At 31.6% G+C, this 24,369-nt stretch overlaps 1 protein-coding gene across 4 annotated transcripts in view; it reads left to right on the top strand.

The window, feature by feature from the left end:
• The window catches only part of LOC143073200 (thrombospondin type-1 domain-containing protein 4-like), a 92,593-nt gene that overhangs the window by 64,610 nt on the left and 3,614 nt on the right, over positions 1-24,369 (top strand). For all 4 annotated transcript variants that reach the window (XM_076248555.1, XM_076248554.1, XM_076248556.1 and 1 more), the window contains 7 exons: positions 8,107-8,282; positions 11,624-12,371; positions 18,079-18,208; positions 20,245-20,449; positions 20,870-21,040; positions 23,432-23,602; positions 23,965-24,150. In XM_076248555.1, the coding sequence (XP_076104670.1) occupies positions 8,107-8,282; positions 11,624-12,371; positions 18,079-18,208; positions 20,245-20,449; positions 20,870-21,040; positions 23,432-23,602; positions 23,965-24,150 (1,787 nt within the window). The remainder of the gene's footprint in view (positions 1-8,106; positions 8,283-11,623; positions 12,372-18,078; positions 18,209-20,244; positions 20,450-20,869; positions 21,041-23,431; positions 23,603-23,964; positions 24,151-24,369) is intronic.

Below are 24,369 nucleotides of genomic sequence, written 5' to 3' on the forward strand. Positions count from 1 at the left end.
AAATATTATATATTTATTCTTTTAATATAATTATACATACATGTATATGAAATTAGTGGCACGATGATTAGGCTAGTAATAGTTTTTGAAACAGACACATATAGTTATACATATGTTTATGCACGAAATTGTTTACAACCGCATTTGACCATCTGCTCGTTAAACGGACTATGTTTGGACATTTATGTGACAGTGTTCAATTGATATATCAGATATATGATATATTTCGGAAAAGCCTTCAACCTAAATGATGTAATCAACAGATGTAGCTTACTGGTGTTCAAATCTCGGAAAAAGTTTTGAATGAAAAAACAAATATAAAAACACTGAGATAAATGGAGCAATACTTGGTGTGTTCACATGGTACGTACCACCGCTTTAGACGAATTCAGACTGAATCTAAAGGTAAAGAGGAGGCATAAAGACCTTTTGAATTTCCAAAATATACGACTACTTCGTATCTTCAGATCATCTGATGCAAAAACACGTCTTTTGACGTCTAGTTCAGACTGACATGTATTATTATTTTCGTGTTGGTGACCGTAAATCTTGTATTCTGTCGATTTAATACGGTCTTTCTCAGTTGATAAGTTCAAAAATGAAGTTATACTTAATAAAAAATATGCAAATTTTGTTTAAAACTATGTGATTTTAACTAAATAAAAAATCAAAAAATCAAATTCACGTGTTGGAATTGCTGATACAAATAGAATACCTATGAAAAGACGACACTTTTTGGACACTTGAATTAAGAGATCACCACGCAACATGAATCTACCAAACAAAACCCTTCTCGTGTGCATAATACATTAGTCTACATCAGATATCAGAATTTATTTTTATATATTTGCATTATGACTTTAAGTCGCTTGCATCTAGTTTAAATCTGCAAAATAACAGCCTATTTAGTAGCCTGATTTTGTTACATTGCCTGCATAGATACGAGCAATATAGTTTGGGGTAGACCTTGGTTGATATTTATTTTGTAAAACAAAAATGTGTTAAAAATGCATGGCCTTTTTAGGTCAAACATGTCTATTTCGACATGTTTACTATATTACAAGTGTCCTTTTTGCACTAAAGTGTCGAGTTTATTAAACGTGTTCATTTATCAATGAAATTAACATTTTATATTAGAAAATCTTCGTTAATTTCACTTTTTTTATCATCTTCAAGGGCCAAGTTATTATCATACATTTGTGTACAAATTTCAAAACGGTGAAAATAAACAACATAGTCTTGTTTTAATCTATATATAAACGAACGCATATACATCCCCATAATACCATGCATGCATCAAATTAGTTTTCTCGCCAAGACGAAGTCACAGATTTTTTTATTTAGAACCGCTATTTTCAGCAACGTCGACATAGATTGGGACAAGCTCAGTTAAAAGAGAATAATACTATTGACTGAATGGATTGAATGGATGCATTATTTCCTAAGGGAGCTACCATTTGATTTTTATGGGGGGGCTAGGATGAAATTTGAAAAAAATAGGCAGGACAGGAATTTTGAGTTAAATAAAAAGGCAGGATGAGACACTTGCAAAAAAAAAGTCAGGATGACAATTTAGGTAAAAAAAGGCAGGATAAACTAAAAAAAAAAAGGCAGGACCGAATAGAGTGAAACATAAAAAGGCAGGACAGAGATTACAACTAAAAAAAATGCAGGACAAAATTTTTCATCCTAGCCTCCCCATAAAAATCAAATGGTAGCTCCCTAAAAGAAAATACATTCTAAAGCAATCGAAACCTGTAATTCTTCTAAATATGAAACAATCATGATACAAATGGGCAGAGAACAACAACATTGATACAATCTCATATCAATGGTGATTAGTCGGCCCCGCCCATTCAGGCATGGTTCACTTCATCGGAATATTTTAAACTATGTCAATTGTACTATGTTTCAGTGCGACTCATGGGATGGGGGTCGCTAACTTAAACGGCCCATGTTGCATGTGTGGTTTTAAGTGAGGAATTAACTGGCATTATACGCGATGTTTAGCATTACTGTTCTTATCTTTTAAAGTCGGAAGGTCGGCATTGACAAGTGATCGAGCTAATACTTAATGACAAGTTCAAACGGTCTCGATAATAAGTTACAAAAGCTTCATCATCAATAAATATCAAACAATTTGTGATGATGCTAAACACTTTTTAGTAATAACTTGAACTTGTTTTAAAAGTGCCTTTACGTAGCATGAAATGCAATATACTTTACTAAGTCAATATTGTACACATGAAAAGTGAGTGATAAATTGTGCAGTTATAAATATGTGTGAGGTCGGGGAAATAGTTTAGATGAAATGAAAGTCGGTGAATAAGACATGATTTAAGTATTTTATGATTGGAATACGATTGAAATTCCTCGCTTGTCACTTACATTTAAAATAGTTGATTTTTTTTTCTCTCTTACACCATTAATTTCTTTAGTGTTTCAGATGCTCTTCAATTATCACCTATAACCCCGTATTGTTTGTAAATCTATCATTTCTAGTGCACGAAAGTTAGATTTATGTCAAGTATTGCTTGCAATGTTACCAGGTTCCATAGATACGAAGATAAATCAGTCTTTGTTCTTTCGTCATTCATATAACGTGGTTTTGATACACAATGTATGGAAACCCTTGGATGGGAAACTTCCTTTTGGGCAGCAAACTTATATCAAAAACGAATTACAATGTCTTGAAACCCATGTTTGGAAAACTTCCTTTTGGTCAGCAATCTAATATAAAAGGTTTTTACTATGAGTGCAAATTCTTGGTCGGGAAAAGTCCTTCTGGGCAGCAATATAATATCAAAGGTGTATCATAATGTATTAAAATTCTTGGTCGGGAAACGTTCTTCTGGGCAGCAATATAATATTAAAGGCGAATCACAATGTGTGGAAACCCTTGGTCGTGAAACTTCCTTTTGGGCAACAATCTAACATCAAGGGTGTATCATAATGTGTGAAAATTATTGGTCGGGAAACGTCCTTCAGGGCAGCAATATGATATTAAAGGTGAGAACCACAATGTGTGGAAACCCTTGGCCTGCAAACTTCCTTTGGAGCAGCAAACTAGTATCAAAGGTGACTCGAAACAACTGGAATACTTGTTAAGCTGAAATATATAAACGAAAAATGAAAAGTTACATTCTAAAAATCTTTCCATCTGTGCCAACACTAACTTTTGATCTTTGAGATATACAATTTTAAAATGAATAAATTGGTTTCTATCGATGTTAATTAGAAAATAGTTGACAAATGTAAATAAGACGAAAAAACACAACAAAAATCAAATAAATACATTAATATATGATTTTTAACGGTACATGAGTAGACACCAGTTTTGGCTAACAAAACCCACCCAAACCACTTCTGTATAGCTGTGCATAGATTTCTCTTAAATAAAGAATATTTTAAACTCGTAAGATTAATTTGAACAATTTAGAAATACTTGAACGGATACGGAAGCAATTATATATTAGATTTAACAAATATTTAAAGTTAACAAATGGTCTTGTTCGGTCATCAAAGGTGTATCACAATCTTTGTAAATTCTTGGTAGGGAAAATTCCGTTTTTCAGGTCAGCAATATAATATCAAACTAAGGTTAATCACAATGTTCAAAAACAATTTGTTGGGAAACGTCTTTTTGGGCAACACTCTAATATATTAGATGAATTACAATGTGTGGAAACCCATGGTCGGGAAATTCCTTCAGGGTAGCAAACTAATATCAATGTTTGGAAACCATTTATCGACAAACTTTCTTTTGAGCAGCATACTAATATAATAGGTGAATCGCAACAACTGAAATACTTTTTAAGCTAAAATATATTATACGAAAAATGAGGACTCAAATTTGAAATATTAAAAAGTTTCATTTTTTAAAATCTTTCTATCTGTTGCTAAGACTTACTTTTGATCTTTGGGAAAGATCGCAATTTTAAAATGGTTTGATCTCTGTCGGTACTAATTAGAAAGCAGTTACAAAATGTAAACGTTACAGAAAAACCAACACTACACAAACGAATACATTAAGTCAGGAATATTACAGTTATTATGCATTCGTTTGGTGTGTTTGAGCTTTTGATTTTGCCATTGTATTATTGACTTCTCTTTTTGAATTTTTCTCGGAGTTCAGTATTGTTGTGATTTTTAATTTTTAATTTATGACTTTCAATAGGAGACACAACTCTACTCCATATGTAAAGTTCTGCGAATTTCAGCAAGATTTGAAAACCACCGGAGATCTGTTATTAACATGTTTAAAATAGTACAGTAACTTTTCAATTGTTGTAAAATGTCTCAATAAATAATTGCTCTTAATGTTTCGGTTTAAAACGCTTTTGATTTTTGGACTGATCAAACAATATTTTGTTCATCTTGGGACAATCATGCGATTAATTCTCCAGTCTAGAAAAATATAGTAAGCAGGTATCAAAAGCAATAACTACTGCCAATAAATCGTACATCACAGGCCTTAGAGCCACAACAAATGTATAGAACGTAACCATTAAGTGCAATTTTGACTTCAAACACACCTTCCGCGCTTGGTAGAAAGATAATTTTTCGTCTATCCAAAAGAAACGTGCAGATTCAACGATCCTTTTTGGAAAATATGGGTTATTGTACTGTTACATATTATATTACACAATTGATCAGAAAACGTATACCTTAATGTTCTTACTTTAGAAGACCCAAGCAATGAAATAGGCTAAAAAAAAAAACACTCAAACCACTTCTATATAGCTGTGCATAGATGTCTTTTAAATAAAAATATGTTAAACTTGTAAGACGAGGTCAATTAATTTGAACAATTTAGAAATACTTGAACGGATACGGAAGCAATATATTTAATTTAACAAATATTTAAAGTTTACAAATGGTCTTGTTGTGTCAATTCTTTGCAGACAAAAAATGTAGGGCAAGTGATGTGTACTTAGTACCAAATAACAACTTTCTGTAAAGGATTTAGATATCCCAATATTTTCTTAAGGTGTGTTTAGTCGCGTTTAGACAGCAATAAATTATAATATATCTTTTAAACATAGTTTGAATCCTTGTGTTTGTTCGATTAACAATTTATGAATGTTTTATCACCAAATAAATAACACAAATCACAACTTAAATGAGTGGGTATTTAAGACTTGTTCCAATATTATTCAGGTTTATAGATATTCCGGATTTCATATCTTTCAACGCTGACTTTTTTGTCTGAGTAGGAACATTATAAGACTTATATAGTTTTTGTAAACGAAAATGTATAAACCGATGGACATAAATTGTCTTATATTTACTATAACAACTATCATTAAAAATCTACAGCATGGTGAACATTTCTATTGTAAATCTTGAAAAGGCGCCTAAGGTCTTATATAAAGCATAAATATCAGATATTTTTCATGATTAAACTTTCTTGAAATGATAAATGTGTCTGCTATTAATAAACTATAAATTCTGGCATCATAATTGCAGGAGCCTTTTTCCGGTTTTCTTCATTTATTTTTGTTTCTTTTTTTTCCCTATTGAGCTCATGCAATTGAAGAATATATCATCAATATGAGTCCAACAGCTTGGTCTTTTCAAAGAGGTAGGGCCAATTTTCCCTGAAGTTATTTTGAAATATAGTAATTTTCCTCAGTTCTACTAAACTAAAATTCACAGTATCATAAATTAATTGATCATACTTTAAAAGTTTTTTTTAAAAACAACATTTTGAACTCTTACATGTGAGCAAGTATAAACACTTAATTTAAAAGATAATTGCCCCAAACTGCAATTTGAACAGGTTTTGGGAAAATGTGTAAAATAACTAAACGTGAACAGTCTTAACCAACACCAAAAACACATGTAAAGTAATTATTTCAGATACATATTAATTCATATTGTAAATTAAATGTTTTGTATGCAAAATTTTAGCAAAACATGTCAAATTCCAACATTGTATTTAATTGCGATGTTGCGGTGAATATCATTTTGATTCTATGGAAATAAATAAAATTGTGATCACATTTTTAACTATAATGGATTGAGTATTCGACTTCCATTAGGTTTTATCAACTTTCTGATTTTACCTTTAGAAGGAAACAAATACCAGAAAATGTGACCCTACCTCTTTTGGAATCTATTTAAAACCAACATTGGCACACTTATTTTTCTAACGATGTAAATGAAAATATTTTAATAAATCTCTAAAAAACTTAATGTATCGACCGATTAAGTATTTTGTACACAGAAAATGAGCGTATCAATGATATTTCATGTCAACATAGAAGGTCTAATTCCTTGGCTGGTGATACCCTCGGAGACGAAGCATTCCCCAGGAGTGGCATCGAACAAGTTGATTAAATGTAACAATCCATGACTTTGTAATATAAATAAAACAGCGACTTAAAAGGGAGCACTTTTACTATGTTACAAGAAAAATCTAATCTACTGACTGAAATATAGGGAAAATCTTTTGAACAAGTAAGCTCAGATCAAGTGTTTCAGCTCAGTAGTCAGTGCTTCGGTACTGACATGAGTTATGACAAACTTTTTATTTATGAATTTACGTTGGGAAATTAAGAAATTAACAAGAAACTATCAATTCAAACTCCCTCAGGCAATGTTGACTTAGGTGACCATGGTTATATCCCTTTTTGGTCATCTTAGGTCCGAGACCACAAATATTTCGTAGTGCATTTCTTTTAGAACATAAATGAAAATTAAAAAAATTCCACCAGCGATTTCTCAATAAAATTTTTACAGTGTGTTGTACTACTTTTGGGACAAATTATATCAACGTTATAGAAAACTTCATCGGCTCTCACTCAAAATATGGACAATTTTATGTTTAGGGCGTCTTGAAATCTTTTGACAGCTTCCGAAGTGCTAATTTTTAACCTTTTTCAGCTGGAACAAATCACTACTTTTCTTTAAAATTCTGGACTAAATTTTTTTTACAGTGTAATTTCACCCCCCCCCCCCCCTACTTGCAATTTGAGGCAAAACACAAGAGAAATAAATTTAGAAGGGGTATAAAAAAAACATTGGAAAGTAACCCACTGTCAACACTAGGGACTATATTCGTTGTTCAATCGAACAACGAAAATCAAGGGACGACAATTGTGGTCTCGGACCTGAAGCTCCTCGCGCTTTAATTAGGTAAATGGGTAGCTTTTCGTTGTTTGGGTTCGAGAGGTCTGGTGAAGGCAAATCAAGAAAAGTGCTTAGTGCGAATTATTTAAAGTGTGTAATTTAAGTTGTTTGTCTTGTTTTCTGTAAAAAAAAAAAATATTATAAAATGGTAACCATGGCCCGTTTTGTTGTTATGGTACATTTAAGCCATCACGTTATTTTCAATATCGTGGTCCTTTTGTCACGTCATTGTACTGTTTGTACATAAAAACAATTTAAAGTTCACAATAAAAACATTTAACTTTATTTTTCACATTAGATACACATTGTCGGGCACATCAAAAGAATTCATATCCGGTAAAGCGAAAAATCTTGATACGAAAATATTACATAATAGTTGTTATATTTACATTTTCTTTGTTTTACCTTTACTGGCCTTCTGTAGTGTGTTGAAATATTTGACTTATGACACAGTGGTACATGCACATAAAAAGCTAACTGTGATCAAAAATATGTAATTTATTGGATAAATAGTTCTTTTGTCTCGCCATTGACTAGACGGGCTTAAATCTATTAGCCTCCTTTCATTAATTTCAAATACGACAGTCAGCTTTATCTTAAGGCAGTTTACATTACTTAGTGTAGCAATGTCATTTTATTACTAAATGTACATATTATTTTAAATTCATATTTAACTTATTTGAATATACTAGTAGTTTCATTTAGATATTGAAAACGACTCAATATAAGATTTATCTTCTTTGGCTGAAAAATTTTTCTGGTCGAGAAAAGCGTTTCGAAATGCTCAAATTTTCTAATGTTTTATTTTATTGATGACGTCCTTCCTTAACTAGATTTTATCACTCTCATTTATTGAAAACGATTGTGCGACCTAGTTGATGCTTGAATATAACCCTGCATTATCTTAAAGTTATTGACTGTTTGTACATTAAATCAAACTTTTCAAATGACACATTTGTATTAATTTTTCAGCATTAAGACAAACAGATGGTGATTACATTATCAATGGAAATTATAGACTTACTAGAAACCAAGTTTTCAGAGAAGCGGGAACAACTTTTACGTATCATAGAAATAAAAGATCAGAAGGCTGCCGATCGCAGTGTATTATGGCCGACGGTCCTACCACGAAATCCATTGACTTAGAGGTATTAAAATAGCTTATTATCAAAGTGACACAGGTTTCCATATTTATGTTACAATATCCGCCGAAACTATAATAATTACATATCTCCAATTCATCATATATTTGCTTCAATGCGAGTACCTCTAGTGTACTGCCTTGCCCATTTGAAACAAGAAGTATTCTATAGGAAGTCAATTAAAAACTACATGTCGAATAACACCATTGTGAAAATACACAAAAACAGTCAACTCAAATTTACACACAGATATCTCGAACCTTGTAAAAGAATATTGGCGAGAAATGACCTACTGTTCCTGTAACTCTCGTGGAAAGGTTAAATGAAGGTTTTCTAAAAGATGCATATATTCATATTAAGTAAAGTTTTGACTGTACATGGTTCTAAAAGGGGACAATAATGCATTTTGGAGTAGTAAATAATTTTATTTTTGTAGAAATTGATTTTCATAAAAGGAGTGTGACTATCTTCTGCAATAAACAAGTTTAATGTTGAACACTTTCTTTGTTACTATTTTCAAAATTTTCTTTCAAACTATTTTCAATGCCATTGATTTAAAACACTTAAACAATTGAGTTGAATTATTTAAATGATAACATAAATATTGGGAAGTAAGCAAACATTAAAAAAAACAAACATTTTCAATAGTTTTATATTGTCAGAATTTACAATATTGAGAGTATTCATAAAAATGAACATCAAAATACAAATTTATACATGATAATTTAAAAAGAAAAAAACGATTTCGATAGGTTTATACGGTAGTAGATATATATTTTTGTAACTTATTATCATTCATGAGAACAGTTAAGTGAATTATGGTTTTTACTATTGTCATATATCTGTTCATTTGTCATAACTGGCATAAAACAACATAATTCTTGTTGTTAACAATATAAATGTAATTGACTTTTCACCTTCCTATGTAAACTAGAACATGGTATGCTACCTTGTTGACATACAGTTAGTTAAGTATTTACAATATGTAAAGTATAACTACATATACTCAGCTGCCAGAAAAAGAATTATTAAGATATCTAGACCTTGGTAAAATATTACTTGTATTGTTTTTAAATGGGCTATAAGTATTTACTGTCTGATATTGGAGTGTGCATGAACGGACGTTAAATTTACAGATATCTTTCCAACGTAGACCGACTTTAAACTAAATATTTGGCCTCTAGGTCGTGATTTTCTTTGTATCAAGGCTCTAGTTCAAGGTTTACGTTGCCCCGTTGAGACTTCGCATCTTAAAAACCATAAGTGTGTCTGTTTTGCAGATAAAAGATTAACAGAGTTATATTATACCACAATATTGACAGAAATATTTTTGTTATAATAAATAAAGGCAACAGTAGTTATACGCTGTTCAATAGTCATTAGTCGATTAAGCGAAAACATACGCGCGTCACAAACCAAAACAGAGGGGAACACATCATCTATACTGACTATAGGAGGAAAACAACGGAACAAAACGGGAACACATCATCTATACTGACTATAGGAGGAAAACAGCGAAACAACAGAAACATTGAACTGCTACAAAAACAAAATATAAAAAAGAAGACGTGGTATGATTGCCAATGAGACAACTGTCCACAAGAGATCAAAATGACACAGACATTAACAACTATAGGTCACCGTACGGCCTTCAACAATGAGCAAAGCCAATACCGCATAGTCAGCTATAAAAGGCCCCGATATGATGACCATGTAAAACAATTCCAACGAGAAAACTAAGGGCTTTATTTATATAAAAGAATGAACGAAAAACAAATATGTCACACATAAACAAACGACAGCCACTGAATTAAAAGCCAATATACATAGAAACAGACTATTTGATACAAACTGCCGTATTCGTGACTTTGGACAGGACATTTTTAGAAACAAATGGTGGGTTGAACCTGGTTTTATGGATAGCCAAATAAAATTTCAAAAATGTCACCCTTCCTTTTTATGACATTGATGTTGTTCAATGTCAAGTTAGGTTTTCTTAGTCAAAACTTTCTCTATTCAATGTTGTTTTCATTCCATTGTCGACTAATGATTGTACATTGTCCCACAGGTTTTTCAAATTTTGTTTTATAATATCACAATGTATCATGGTACATGTGCAAATTAGCAATGGATTTGAAAGGATTAATTGAATTATTAAAAGAATTAATTGACTGACCATCATGCATGAATTGAGATATACTAAGAATGTGGGCATCACTAATATGTTATCTCATTTCATGGTGAAAAGAGTTCCTTGTTTAACGTCATGATAAATCTAAGTTTGTGTGTAACAACACCGATTCTTACTTCATATATATGTAAATACATACAAGATGATAACTTGAATATGCTGAACCTTTTAATTGGCGTCATATTTGTTGAGTTTGGTTGATTGTTATTTAACTTGAGTCGGTATTATAATGGGTACGAACTGTGTATCCCTAATGGTCACAAGGATATTATGTCTAAAGAATGTATCAAAATATCCCGCTTGGTCAAAGCTCTGGTTAATGTATAACGCCACATTTGGAAAACGCTGATCTTATTGTCAAACCATCACATATTTGCCAAGACATAATGACAACGTCATCCCAAACATATATCATAACATTGTTACAAGTGTCATTTCGATACCAGTCTTATGTATAATTTAATTTATAATCATGCTATATTACTACGTATACACTAGATATGATGTGAACCTTGCCAGTCAGTCACATTACTTCAAATATTTCAATCCTCTATGGGTTGATTTAAAATACATATATAAGAAAGCAATGAATGTAGTTGTTAAATTTGATAGGTGCTTGTTTGTGCTTCTTTGTTAAATATTTGTTTGTTTTTGTTCTAACTTAGATTGTGACACGATGATGACTGCTGTATCCCTATTTGGACAATTTTTACCTATTACATCTGGTTTGTTCACGCTTCGTTGTAAATATAATGGAATTTGATGCGACTGTCATACAAGTGAGATGTTTAGCGCTATAAAACCAGGTTCAATCTACCATTTTCTACATTTGAAAATGCCTGTACCAAGTCAGGAACATGACAGTTGTTGTCCATTCTTTTGATGTGTATTATCATTTGATTTTGCCATTCGATTAGGGACTTTCCGTTTTTAATTTTCCTCGGAGTTCAATATTTTTGTGATTTTACTTTTTCATCGATTTCATTATAATTAGTTATCAAAGGTACCAGGATTATAATTATGTACGCCAGACGCGCGTTTCGTCTACATTAGACTCATCAGTGACGCTCATATCAAAATATTTATAAAGCCAAATATAAACGCGTTTATCATATGTAGACGAGTGAAATTCTTTATCCTATTATTTTTTTTACAGTTGCTGTTTTACCAAGTAAATACTGGTATCATGTATCAATTTACCGTGCCGAATAATTTAACAGACTATTTTATGCAAAATATGGTGCCTAATCTGAGAGAAAACCGACGAAATCCAAGTGCACAACCAACTAATCGTAATGCACATCTTAGTAAACAAAAAGACGTTCATATGATAACAAATCCAAATGAACTTCATAAGTATAAAACACAAGTAAATAATAACCAGAACTCTAGGAATGTCAATTCTCAAGCAGCTGTTCAGTCTAGACCTAGTTTTGACAACACTTACAACACTAATGATAATATAAGGAATACAAATAGTGACACAGGTAATACTCGTGTTAGACCAACAAAAAGTGAACAGCAACCTGTCGGCCAAGGTGGATATTCCTATTCAGGAGGATTAGGAGCGTACAACCAAGCGGCTACTGGCGACTACGGCCAGCAATCGCCAGGAAATAATAATGTCCTATCAGGGCAAGATAGTTTCTACGGTAACAAGGGGGGTTATCCGGTATATAGTAATGGCATTCCACTAGGCGGATCTGCAAATGGTGTGCCGCTTGGCGGTTCTGCAAATAGGGTATCACAGGGAGGAATTCCTCTCGGTGGAGGTTCAAATGGTGTCCCTCTCGGTGAAACAGTACAGAAACCACGTTTAGTAATTGCAAACCATATACCTGACAGTAAAAACTATTTTTGGAGAATATCAGGATTTACAGAATGTTCAAGAACTTGCGGGGGAGGTAGGTAGACATTGTACATTTATACTTGCAACAGTTCAGTTTTGTATAATTCATTCGATTCTATGTACCCTTTTGTTTATTATAATTTGTTGCTTCCAACATCCAAATTAAGAAAAATCTAGTTTTCTAAACAAATTTTGAAATACAATTTGATATTTATGATTTCCTTTGTTTCTAGAGTATCAACATCTATATTAATATATGTACCATGTACATATAAGTCAGTTTATGCAACCACAACAATAAACAAGATAGTATCTTACTGTTTATTGTATCAACAAAAGATCATTCTACGATTATAAACGTCTTCAATAGTTCAAACTGAGGCTCAATATTATTTTTGATCTTTAGAATTATCGGTTGAAACATTTTTTTATAATGCGATACTTGAATTAGAAACAGGTTTTTAGATCTTAAATCTACTCTTTGTCTATCGATAAACATTACTTGTCGTGTTTATATCATGTAAGAAAGATAGAGAATTAAATCACAACGTTTCCAAATACGATCGAGTATGATAAAAATTTAAAAAATGTGAACCAACGAAAACTGTTAGTTTTGCATTTATTGTAGGTTTAAGGGCAAATATTTTGTAATTTAAAACCCGTTTTGGAGAATTTTATAAGCCAATCAACCCTGTATATGGTAGGCTATACATTTTGTTTTTTCATTTGATACCTATTGTAGAACTGATGGTGATCTTATAATAGAAAGAAAATAAGCATCATTGCGGGAAAATTTCGAATTTGTATATAAAAAAAAAACCCACTCAAAATCGATATTGCGACTGTGAATGTTTAATGTAAAGGTTTGTTTTCATAAAAGAATACATAAAACGACATACAAAACAGGATTGATAGACAGGTCGGGGTTGCACTAACAGCTTTTTTTATCTCATGGTATACATTTTATCTCATGGTATACATCGAAGATTATAATAGGTGTAGGCTATAGCACAATTTCGTAGTTTTATACACAATATAATTTTTTTAATTAATGTCTCTTGTCAAATTCGTATGTTGTCCTGTTATTAACTATGTCTCCCGTTAGTTTTTCATTATTAATTCTAAACCTTCCTTACTTGCTGGATTTTTTTTCAAAGAGAATAATTTACAATTTTAGATGTTCCATACTGCTCTTTGTACTTTTTGTCCGTCTCTTTTGTCTTTACTCTTGTCAGTCTCTTTTTGAATGTCTGTTTTTATTGGATCTGAGTACCCTCTTATTCGTATAAACAGTAAATTTGTTATTGATTTAAGTTATGAAACGTTAAAACTGAATTATCATTTGTGCCTCTTAGTCTGTCCTGGTTCTAACAGTACAATTGTCATCGCTTCGTTAACTGTTTGATAAGACTTGAAATATTAAAGTTGAAGGAACTCTTTGTGAAGAAAACCTTGGTGTCCGTTCACCTTAAATTCACATAATAAAAATATATAATTAGGAACTTGAAAGTCTATGATATGACAACAAACAAATTACAATACACGTTTAGTACCGTGCTTGTGTGGCAATGACTAAATTTAGTCCTCAATTACATATTTTAGTGTCAGATGAAATACACAGAATAAATTTTAATCGTTAGTGTAATTGACAGCTTTGCCACATTTAATTAACAATGGTCTTTATATTTTTAACTGAAGTTATTATATTTTGTCACATAAAAACATAGCATCTGTATTTTTGAAAAAAAAACACCGAACAATCGTACCAATTAATAAAAGAGAGGCAAAAGATACCAGATAATTCAAACTCATGTGTCGAAAATAAACAGACAACGCCGGTTAAAAAAGGTAAGACAAATTGACAAATAATAGTATACAAAACATAATCTTGATAACTAAAAACCAAAAACTGCACATACAAGCAGAGGAGACGCCGTTATTAGAAAATATGTTAAAAAAAATTTGTACATTCATGAAGTATGACTTTTGAAGCTACGTCGTCTTAATTCCCCAATACTACCCTTAACATAAAGATGTTGCTATACTGCCATGTCAGCAGTAAAATTTTGGAAAAGTATTAGCTAATATACAAAATACATTTGATCAGGACTGTAGTTTTCTTTTTCCCAGTTGTCTGTCTACAGCTTTGAAAGACGTTTTCAACTACAATTTCACCTACAATTATATACTTGAAACAAAAAAAAACATTCTCTTAAAATCCCGATGAAACTTTATAGCTAGATGGGCTTTACAATATCCAGCATTATACTGTGGTATAACGCAAAACACGATAAATAAATCTATTAAAGTAACAATAAATGTAAAGTTGGGTACATACCCAATCAAATCTGCATCGGCTTTTTAACAAAAACACCAGTTTGGATAATTTGGCCATCCTTTCTGTAACGTTCAAACATTTTCATTTTTACATTAAACTAATGGATTGTTATATCAGCTTTAATCGGTCGGAATGTTTCCTTAATAGAACTATTTGCTTGCAGTTATGTTTAGATTTTAATAACACTTTTTTATTTACTTACTTGACATTTAACCGAGATCCTTTTTAAACAAAGAAGAATGCAACGCATATGTTTGATATTTGTGTAGAAATAAACATTTAAGGTATTTCTTTGAATTTTGATTATTTAGTTTGACCCTTTTTACTCCTTTTGAATTATACTTGATACTCGGTTCTATCCCACATTTCTATCTTGGTTCAATTGAAGTCGTATAAATGAGTGTTGTATGTTTTCTATATCGATGGTAGAATTTATAGTTCAAGTTTCATACATTTTAATAATTGCCTTTTGAACAGCACACTTGTGGCTGTCAAACACATACATTATTTGTTACTGCAGCCTTAAATGCAGACCTGCTTAATCATTCTATACAAAAGAATGTTCTTGCTTGTCAAAATGACAGCTGATATAATCAATGATTTGCTTTTACCCAATTTAATTTTAGTTTAAAAAAAAGATATATTTCATTTTTTTATATTTTGAAACAAAGTTGACAGTGGGATTTATACTGGGCGGGTAGTGATGATGGCAATTTCTTTTTATAATGATGAATGATGTTCCAAGACCTATTTAAGGATGATTTATATGGTCGTATTGACTAACATGTGAACTGGAATTTTAAATGATGCAGCTCAATTACACATTAAAAATTCTTTTCCACTGTTCTTGAATTTTTGTTGGGTTTAGTTTATTACCTTACGAGAGGTTCCAGTTAGGTTTGTCTGGATTAAATAAAATTTGAATTTAAATGTTAACGTTTAGGTAGGTTCAATTTACTACGGTTTAATCGCGACAAACTCACATTGAATATAGAGGTGCCGAATTCATATTGTTATAAAAAGTAATACCACAAAAATACTTAACTGCGAGGAGAATTCAAAACGGAAAATCCCTAATCAAATGTATTATCTTTTGTATTAACATTTGTGATGTATTGCCAGTTGAAGGCCAAAACGAGTGAAAAATATTGAGAAAAAGTTTGGCAAAGGAACTACCTATGATATTTATATAAAGTTCTAAACTTTTCTCAAAAACTCGTATCGCTCAAGTTTTATTTTTGTATCAGAGTTTATATATGTAGTCAATTTTCTAATGAAAACATATGTATTATACAAATGCATTTATATAGAATTCGCCCACACCAAACATCTTTGAGTTAGAGTATATAGTTATCAAAGGTACCAGGATTATAATTTAGTACGCAAGACGCGCGTTTTATACTTGAATACATGTGACAGAATCATTTTGTTCGGGAATGTCTTTACTTGTACCAACACTAGTAAACTACTTTTAATCTAAAGCTGTCAATATGAACTGAACAGCTCTAATAAGACTAAACAAAAGTTTGTATGTCCTATTCATTTTTTTGTATAGTGTAATGACAATCGCGATTTTATCAGTGTATGCTCAGTAGCAGTAATTATCCTGTACGAAACAACAAAATGCTTAATAAGGTATACTGCACAGATCTGGATTGACAGCACTCAAACGTTTGAACAGTACTTAATTCACTACCAGTAAATTTCGATAAATTATTAAATAGTTAAAGGTACCAAGATTATAATTTAGTACGCCAGACGCGCGTTCGTCTACATACCAGGATTATAATTTAGTACGCCATACGCGCGTTCGTCTACATAAGACTCATCAGTGACGCTCATATCAAAATATTTATAAAGCCAAAGTACAAAGTTGAAGAGCATTGAGGATCAAAATTCCAAAAAGTTGTGCCAAATACGGCTAAGGTAATCTATACCTGGGATAAGAAAATCCTTAGTTTTTCGAAAGTTTTGTAAAGAGGAAATTTATAAAAATGACCACATTATTGGTATTCATGTCAACACCGAAGTGTTGACTACTGGGCTGGTGATGCCCTCGGGGACGAAACGTCCACCAGCAGGGGCATCGACCCAGTGGTGTAAATAGTTACCAAAGGTACCAGCATTATAATTTAGTACGCCAGACGCGCGTTTCGTCTACGTAAGACTGATGATTGACGCTCATATCAAAATATTTATAAAGCTAAACAAGTACAAAGTTGAAGAGCAAGACTTAACGTTTTCAGTTTCAGATTTTTGCAATGATGTTAAGACTAGCAATTATTTATTAATTCAAGCGATACAAAAGAAAGAGCTACCGGTGAAATCAGTGGACGAAACACAAGTCGTAAATACTCTATTTTTTAGATGCAATAAGGCTATACTTGCACCTCACCTGTTTCATGATAATTTTCAAATTTTAGTGATCGATGTGTCCGTTAAGTTCCAAGATACATTGTGTAATTAATCAAACAGTAGGACAGGTGATTTAGCACCTGTGGAGAGGTGCAACAGGATTGGGGACATCTGTTTATCTTGTTTGACAAGAGATGAACAGATTGCTATGACTTTTTTCACCTTTTCTTATTCTTTTCTTGATGTGTGAACATAAACACACCGAGAAAGGTCATCCGAGTTGGCAGGATATTTCTCATTACCCCCTGTTAGAGATATGTGTTAATCTTTAAAATAATATTGGAAGATTAACGGGATGTTCTATGAATTATGATAATATGAATATTTGGCATTTTTTAATATTTTTTCGTATAGTAGATATGGTTTATATTAAACTGAGTAGTCATCCTTGTATCGTGATGAAGGTAAATTATTCGATCGAAAAAATTATCATTTCATTGATGACCATATTTTAACTTCATTTTTTTTTCAAATGTTTTTCATATTTTTTCGGTGTTTTTTTTTGTTTTTTTTTTGTCAGTTGTAACCATATTTGATATTTTAATCGAAATTTCAAAACTTCTACAAAGTAAATTCAAAATAGTATTTGGGGCTTTAAAATTGAAATAGTTTAGATGTATTTTATTAGACTATATTAAACTTAATTATTACACTCCAAATCAAATCAGCACCAAAAAGTATTATACAGTACAACAATTGACCATACAGGAGAGACGAATTTCCTGTGAACATGATTAGGCACCCTCAGACAAAATGTCCTTTTTATCATAATCCTGGGGTACAATACTAATAATAATTGTATTTTTTTATGTGACATTTATTTTGATGGGGACAATGACTTATTAAAATGTAGATTTATCGTGACTCGCTTGCTTGTCGGATTTGTAAGAAATAAAGGCAACAGTATTATACCGGTGTTCAAAAGTTATAAATCAATACTTATCATCGTATGAAATATAAAACTCGAATGCAATGTATCATGACTGGTCATCTATTGTTTTTTTAACAGGTGCACAAGAAACAAAGATTATATGTTTGAAAAAAGATACCAACGTTATGGTCACTAATGAAAATTGCGATCCTCGATTGAAACCACAGTCACAAGTGCTTAAATGTAATTCCAACATATGTCCACCAAAGTAAGTATAATCTACTTTCACTGTTCAAATTATTTGTACAAGAAAGATGTCCGTATTTTTTTAATTACCTGTATATCTATTCCCTAATTAAGTGTTCCAATCAAATAAAACTCAAATATAGTGTAGTTGACGAATTAAAAAAATCATCGCGTTTGTTCTAAAGTTATCATTAGAAAATTACAATATTCGTTCTAAAACTGAACTTTCGAGTAAAAAAATAGCTTTTAATGTCTATAGAGAACATGAAAGTGTACAGTGTCTCGCAAAGACATTTTGAATGCCTTGACCACTGTACCTTTCTTTTGCTAGATCACTTTAATGACATCTTTCTCGGCTGGTGTGCGTAAGGTTGTTAGTTCGATTCCCGGATGGGTCAAAACATGGTCTTGAAAACTGAAATGTTCTGATGTTTTCTTTAAGAACAAACCTTTATGAAATGAAAGTAAGGACTGGAAGAATAATGTGTCATAGTAATGCGTATGTCTCCTGCTATAACGTGAACAACCACATTAAAATCATCTCCTCTCGATGATCTAGTACAAAGATATGTTCATTTCATTTCATTTTATTGATATGAATGTACATTTGCCGCTGCATGTAAAAGTGCCAATCCCTATTTTAAACCAAGACATGTTTAATTTTTATTAATTAAGATTTCATATTCTAGGAAATTGATTTTTAATAAGCGTCAGTAAAGTTACATTTTTCCTGACACATTAACGGTTTTAGCATTTAGTACGTAATATAATAATTATTTCAGGAGCTTAAAAAATATTTGCAAAAGTATTTTGATTATTAAATGTTAGTTTAAGTGACTTAAAAATTACATATACACCTGGGTAAAATTTAGCACCACCCTGAATTTCTCACAAACCAAACTTTTATAACATTTAATAATGTTATGGCTCCAAGTATATAAATTATGTAATTCTCTAATTGACAACACCACAGACACAACTAAAATAAAAAAAGGTTGAAGACAAATAAAAAATTTGATCTAAAGGTACAATTTTTGTCATACAAGAGGATAGCTTCGGAACTTAAAATGGACAATGTTAGACTATTTGTGCTTACAGGTAACATAGTTCAATAGCGTAGTAAATCATCGATTTTTAATACTTTGTGTCTGAGACATAATTTGTCGCCGTGGTTAGTGAGAGAGTATTGAACAAGCTCAGCTTTTGATGCAGGATTGGCAAAGACTTCCACAACACAACACAAATGTCACTGTTTGGTTCATGGAATAAAATACAGAACTATATGAGTAAACATCGGCGGTTCGTTTAAATGATATTTTAACTCGATATTTTTAAATTCCGCATAGTCTTGTTTTCAAACAAATTGAATTCTTGATTTGTAAGCATCAAAAGTTAAACATTATCCATTTCTATTACCAAAGACAACCAATTGTTTTTCAAAAGTGAAATTAATTGTATTCGTTATTTTTATTCAACCTTTCAAGTCTTGTCAGTAAAAAACTGGCTTACTTTTATATTTTTAGGGCCATAAATAATAATTCAATAACCGAGCTCCGTCGCATAGGAATCGACCTTATGCAAGTGCACGTATACATGTACAAGTTAAAAACTTTGGTTGAATTTTGGAACATTCAAAGTTGAATGTTGGTCTGTTTTGTAGGGTTCTTATACCAACGCAGTTTTCAAAGATTTGCATACTTTCCATAGAGATTTGTTTAACTCGAATTAGGTGAACAGATGTATTATATTAATTTACATTAGGTGGATTCCTATCTAACGCAACTCATATGTTATATTATGTTTGGTAGTAAGAATAATCGGTGTGGTGCGGTAATTTTTTTCCAGGTGTATATTTTGTGTAAGAGTAATACGTAAATGTTTATTGCGTATTATTTGTTCTACCATAATAAGCACATAAGCTTCTCAAAGTTTGGTGAATGCTATGGATTTTCGAATATTTTGGCCTTTAGAATTATTAAAGAGATATTAAGATTCAAAGTGTCCAATTGTCAGCAAAAATTGATACACTTTTTTTATTATCAATTACATTGTTGATAGTTGGGAGTCTGGTAACTGGTCAGATTGCAGTGAAAGCTGTGGACAAGGGATGCAGACAAGACCAGTGTTGTGCAAACAGTTGATAGATTCTGAGCTACATTTAGACGTCCCAACTTCCCGATGCGATTCAAGAACCAGGCCAGAATCAGCCAGGAGTTGCAACACCAGAGCTTGTGCTGAATGGACTAATGGAGAATGGGGAAAGGTTATTATGAATATCAATGCCTCCAAAACTGTTTTATTGAAGTTCGACCAGTTTGTGTTGAATGAGGAACACAACAAATGCATAGACCGTCTTTTAGCCAAATCTTTCATTTTTTTAATAAAACTGGTGTATATATGAATATTATAATCAACGATAAAATATGCAAATAATTATGTTATTTCAAAAGATACATAACATTCGAAAGAACATTTAACCTCTTATTTAAAGCAGCTTGAATCAAATGAAACGTTATCTGATCCACGTATTATTTAACTAGCATAGTATCCTTTACAAATTTCGACAGTATTTTTTATTTAGTTATATAATTAACCTTGTGTTGAAAGCTATAAAAATGCAAGTGCAACTTTGTTGTAAATTATATTGTAACACTATTTTACGATAATAATTCGGTATTTGTAGTGTTCTGTGAATTGTGGTCGGGGAAAACAAGAACGAGAGGTTTACTGCAAGCATGTAGATGGAAAAAATACCACAGAGTCAATTTGCCTAGGTTCCAAACCACAAACAGTAAAGAGTTGTGAAATGGGTGTTTGTGCAGTTGGTTGGTTTTACTCAAAGTGGTCAAGACGGGTAAGGTTTTTAAAACGTATATTGCTCATTAAATGTTAGATTTTTTTTCTACGGGGTTGCTGGGTTGTGGTTTTATTGACACATATCCAAATCCCCTTATATTTATTTTATAATTATTGTATATTTACTTATCAAATGACGTCATAAAGTGTCATGGTATAACTGGAACACTTTTTTGAGTCTTATTAATTTTATCCATTGTTTGTACATTATTATTTTTAGGAGTATAGAATGAAATTCAAAACAGTGTGGCTGTGGCCATTGATTGACACATTAAATTCATCCATTGACTGGGGCAATTTACGTGAACGTTTGTCTGTAACGACCACTGTTCACGACGTACCTACGATAGACATTTAAACTGTGGGGTCACCAAAGGTTTCTTAACGCCTTTAATTATAAAATAATTCGAAAAATTAATCAGGAATAACCGTTATTTTTTTATTTATATAATTGATATAAATCAAAACATCGTGTTATTTCTGATTAATTTTTCGAATTACTTTATTAAGGTGTTGAGAACCTTTGGTGACCCCATAGTTTAAGTGTCTTTAAAAAGTACATAGTGAGCAGTGGTCGTTACATACAAACGTTCACCTAAATTGCCCCAGTCAATGGATGAATTTAATGTGTCAATCAATGGCCACAGCCACACTGTTTTGAATTTCATTCTATATAACATTATATGGTTACATTATATGGTTATATACACAAACGAAGATAACTTATATAAACGACTTTACGTCACCCTTTGAATGGCAAAACAGTATGGATTAAAACAGTATTAAATTGTTTAATATTTGATATATTATGATATCTAATATAGTGATACCTCCTTTTATAATCTGAGTTGACAAAGTATTTTTATTTGATAGCTATGAATGTGACCACATAAAAGTTACAAAAACATCAGACAAATACAAATATGTCTTGTCTCTTTTATTCATTTTTCATATAAAGTCATCTTTGTGTCTGAAGAATGCGTGCACTACACCCTTAAGCTTGAAGACAGGTGCTCTATTACCGCCGTGTCATATGTTTTTATCTCTTGGTCATGAAGTTATGTTTTCTGTACGATTTTTATCTGATTTTAAAGAAGATTACTTATAATTTATTAATTGATTTATCGGAATGATAAATAAGATTTACATTTAAATTGTTAATTTTACCTACTTGTGTGTTAAATATATACATTTTGACAACTTTTTCTCTAGGGTGCTTTTACGCTGGAATTTTAAAATATATGTATGATGAATCTTGCCACAATTTTTTAATAAAGGCGACTTTTTATCAAACCCAGAGGATACACAAAGTAGTTTATGGATGTTAGTAAAGTGATAAAAAATAAAACGGATGTAAATTTTTTGCTGACTGGCTAACCTTAAGTTTAAAGTTGAAATCGCTATATCAAATACTGAGATGTGGTATAATTCCAATTGATACAACTTAACAACAACGTCCAAATGATATGAATATATGAATTAAAGTAACTGCAGCAAAACTGATACTATTATATAGTCATCTATCAAAGGCCTCTTCATGATTGAATGTAAAATAATTCAACCGAAGAACAAAATATAACAACCCAAGTTTATAAGATAACAGCAACCAACAGCAAACACTGACAATTACAATTTACCTGACTTTAGAAAGCCACATAAAGAATGTGGAGAGGTTTAAATTATTTATAAACTCCAAATACTCTACTTACATGGAGCAGTGGTGTAACAGCACAACATAATAAAAAGGTTCGACTCACCAGAATGGCACGGGGCAAAATATAAACAAATAACATGAACACAAACGACACTTAAAACCGTCTTCGAGTACTCGCCGTTACTTAAAGGTAGTTCATGGGTAATAACTAATAACACAATCATGTTATCCCAGACGAAAATTAAGGGCAAATAACGACCTGTGAGATGAGCTGTTTTCATGGGATATGAGAAACCAAAATAATGCAATTTTTTCGGTAAAAAGTGTGCACCACAGGATGGCAAGAAATAAAGTTAATCAAACTTTCTCATTTTTAATTTTCATTCTCTCCTTTTTCGGATCAGAAATTCTAAAAGTAGTAGAATTTGATAAAAGAAACATTTTTATTCAGCCAGAGCACTTTTATTATAACAAATAATTTACATCTCTACACTAAACTTCACGGCACCTTCGGAAGCTCATGATAATAAGTTTTTTTTTCTATAAAGTTGTTTGTTATGTTTATAGTTTGTAAAGAGACATATAAGTCTAAATCGAAAAATAACTTTTTTTCATACAGACTGTTACCGTATCGGACTAGTGTGCCGTTACAAAAAATCCAAATTTCAAACTCGTTTTTTTAAAATTATATAATATTATAAATGTTATTCAATATTTTGACGATTTATTTTTCAGTGCTCATCTAGTTGTGGCACTGGATACGTAACAAGGAAGGTTTTCTGTTCAGCAGCAGACGGTGCACCACTTCCTGAAAGCAAATGCTCCAAGTCAAAACCGAGGGAAAAGAGGCCATGTCGTAATAGGATTCCATGTGGCGGCATATGGTTCACGGGTCCATGGTCAAAGGTATATTAGTGTATATTTAAAATCAATACCGAGTTGGAATGGGTCGTTTTGCTATTGGTTTAGGTAAAAGATAAATAATAAAACTGACTCTTAGTATGCACGAACCAATTTGTTTCTTTACAAAGGAGGAAATATCTCCTCAGAAGCAACAGTTAAATACTAGTAGTTGATTTGAAATAACGATTTTAATCACTTCCACGGTCATTGAAACAATTTAACTATCTCATTTCCTCATTTAAAACAAGTACTTGTTGAAAAGGTCACACATATGGTGCTTGATATAAACAACAGAGTGTATCGACAAAATTGTACTGTAAATGTGTTAAATATAATGTAATAATCGTTCAATTTCATTAATACAGTGCTCTGTGACATGCGGAGATGGAATGAAGAAAAGAGATGTTATATGCATGAAAAAATTAGGAGAAAAACTAATTACCGTGGTAGGAGATGAAAACTGTTTATCAAAACAAAAACCAACAATAACTAAACCATGCAAAGATTTGCCGCCTTGTCAAGCGGAATGGTTTATGACTTCTTGGTCAAAGGTAAGATAAATAATTTTATTCTGAATGTATGTTCCTCTGTAATAATAATATAATGCATTTTTCATGGAAAAGTGCGAAAAGATCAGTTGAAAAGAGAAAAACATGTCGACTGCTTGAAATAAAGACATCTACCCAATGTTAAATTTTATTTTTTCTATTTCAAATTATTATTTTCGAATGTAAAAAAAGAAATTATTGGAAATTTTAACCATTTCAATT

The sequence above is a fragment of the Mytilus galloprovincialis genome, chromosome 4 (genome assembly GCF_965363235.1).
Source record: "Mytilus galloprovincialis chromosome 4, xbMytGall1.hap1.1, whole genome shotgun sequence".
Classification (NCBI taxonomy): domain Eukaryota; kingdom Metazoa; phylum Mollusca; class Bivalvia; order Mytilida; family Mytilidae; genus Mytilus; species Mytilus galloprovincialis.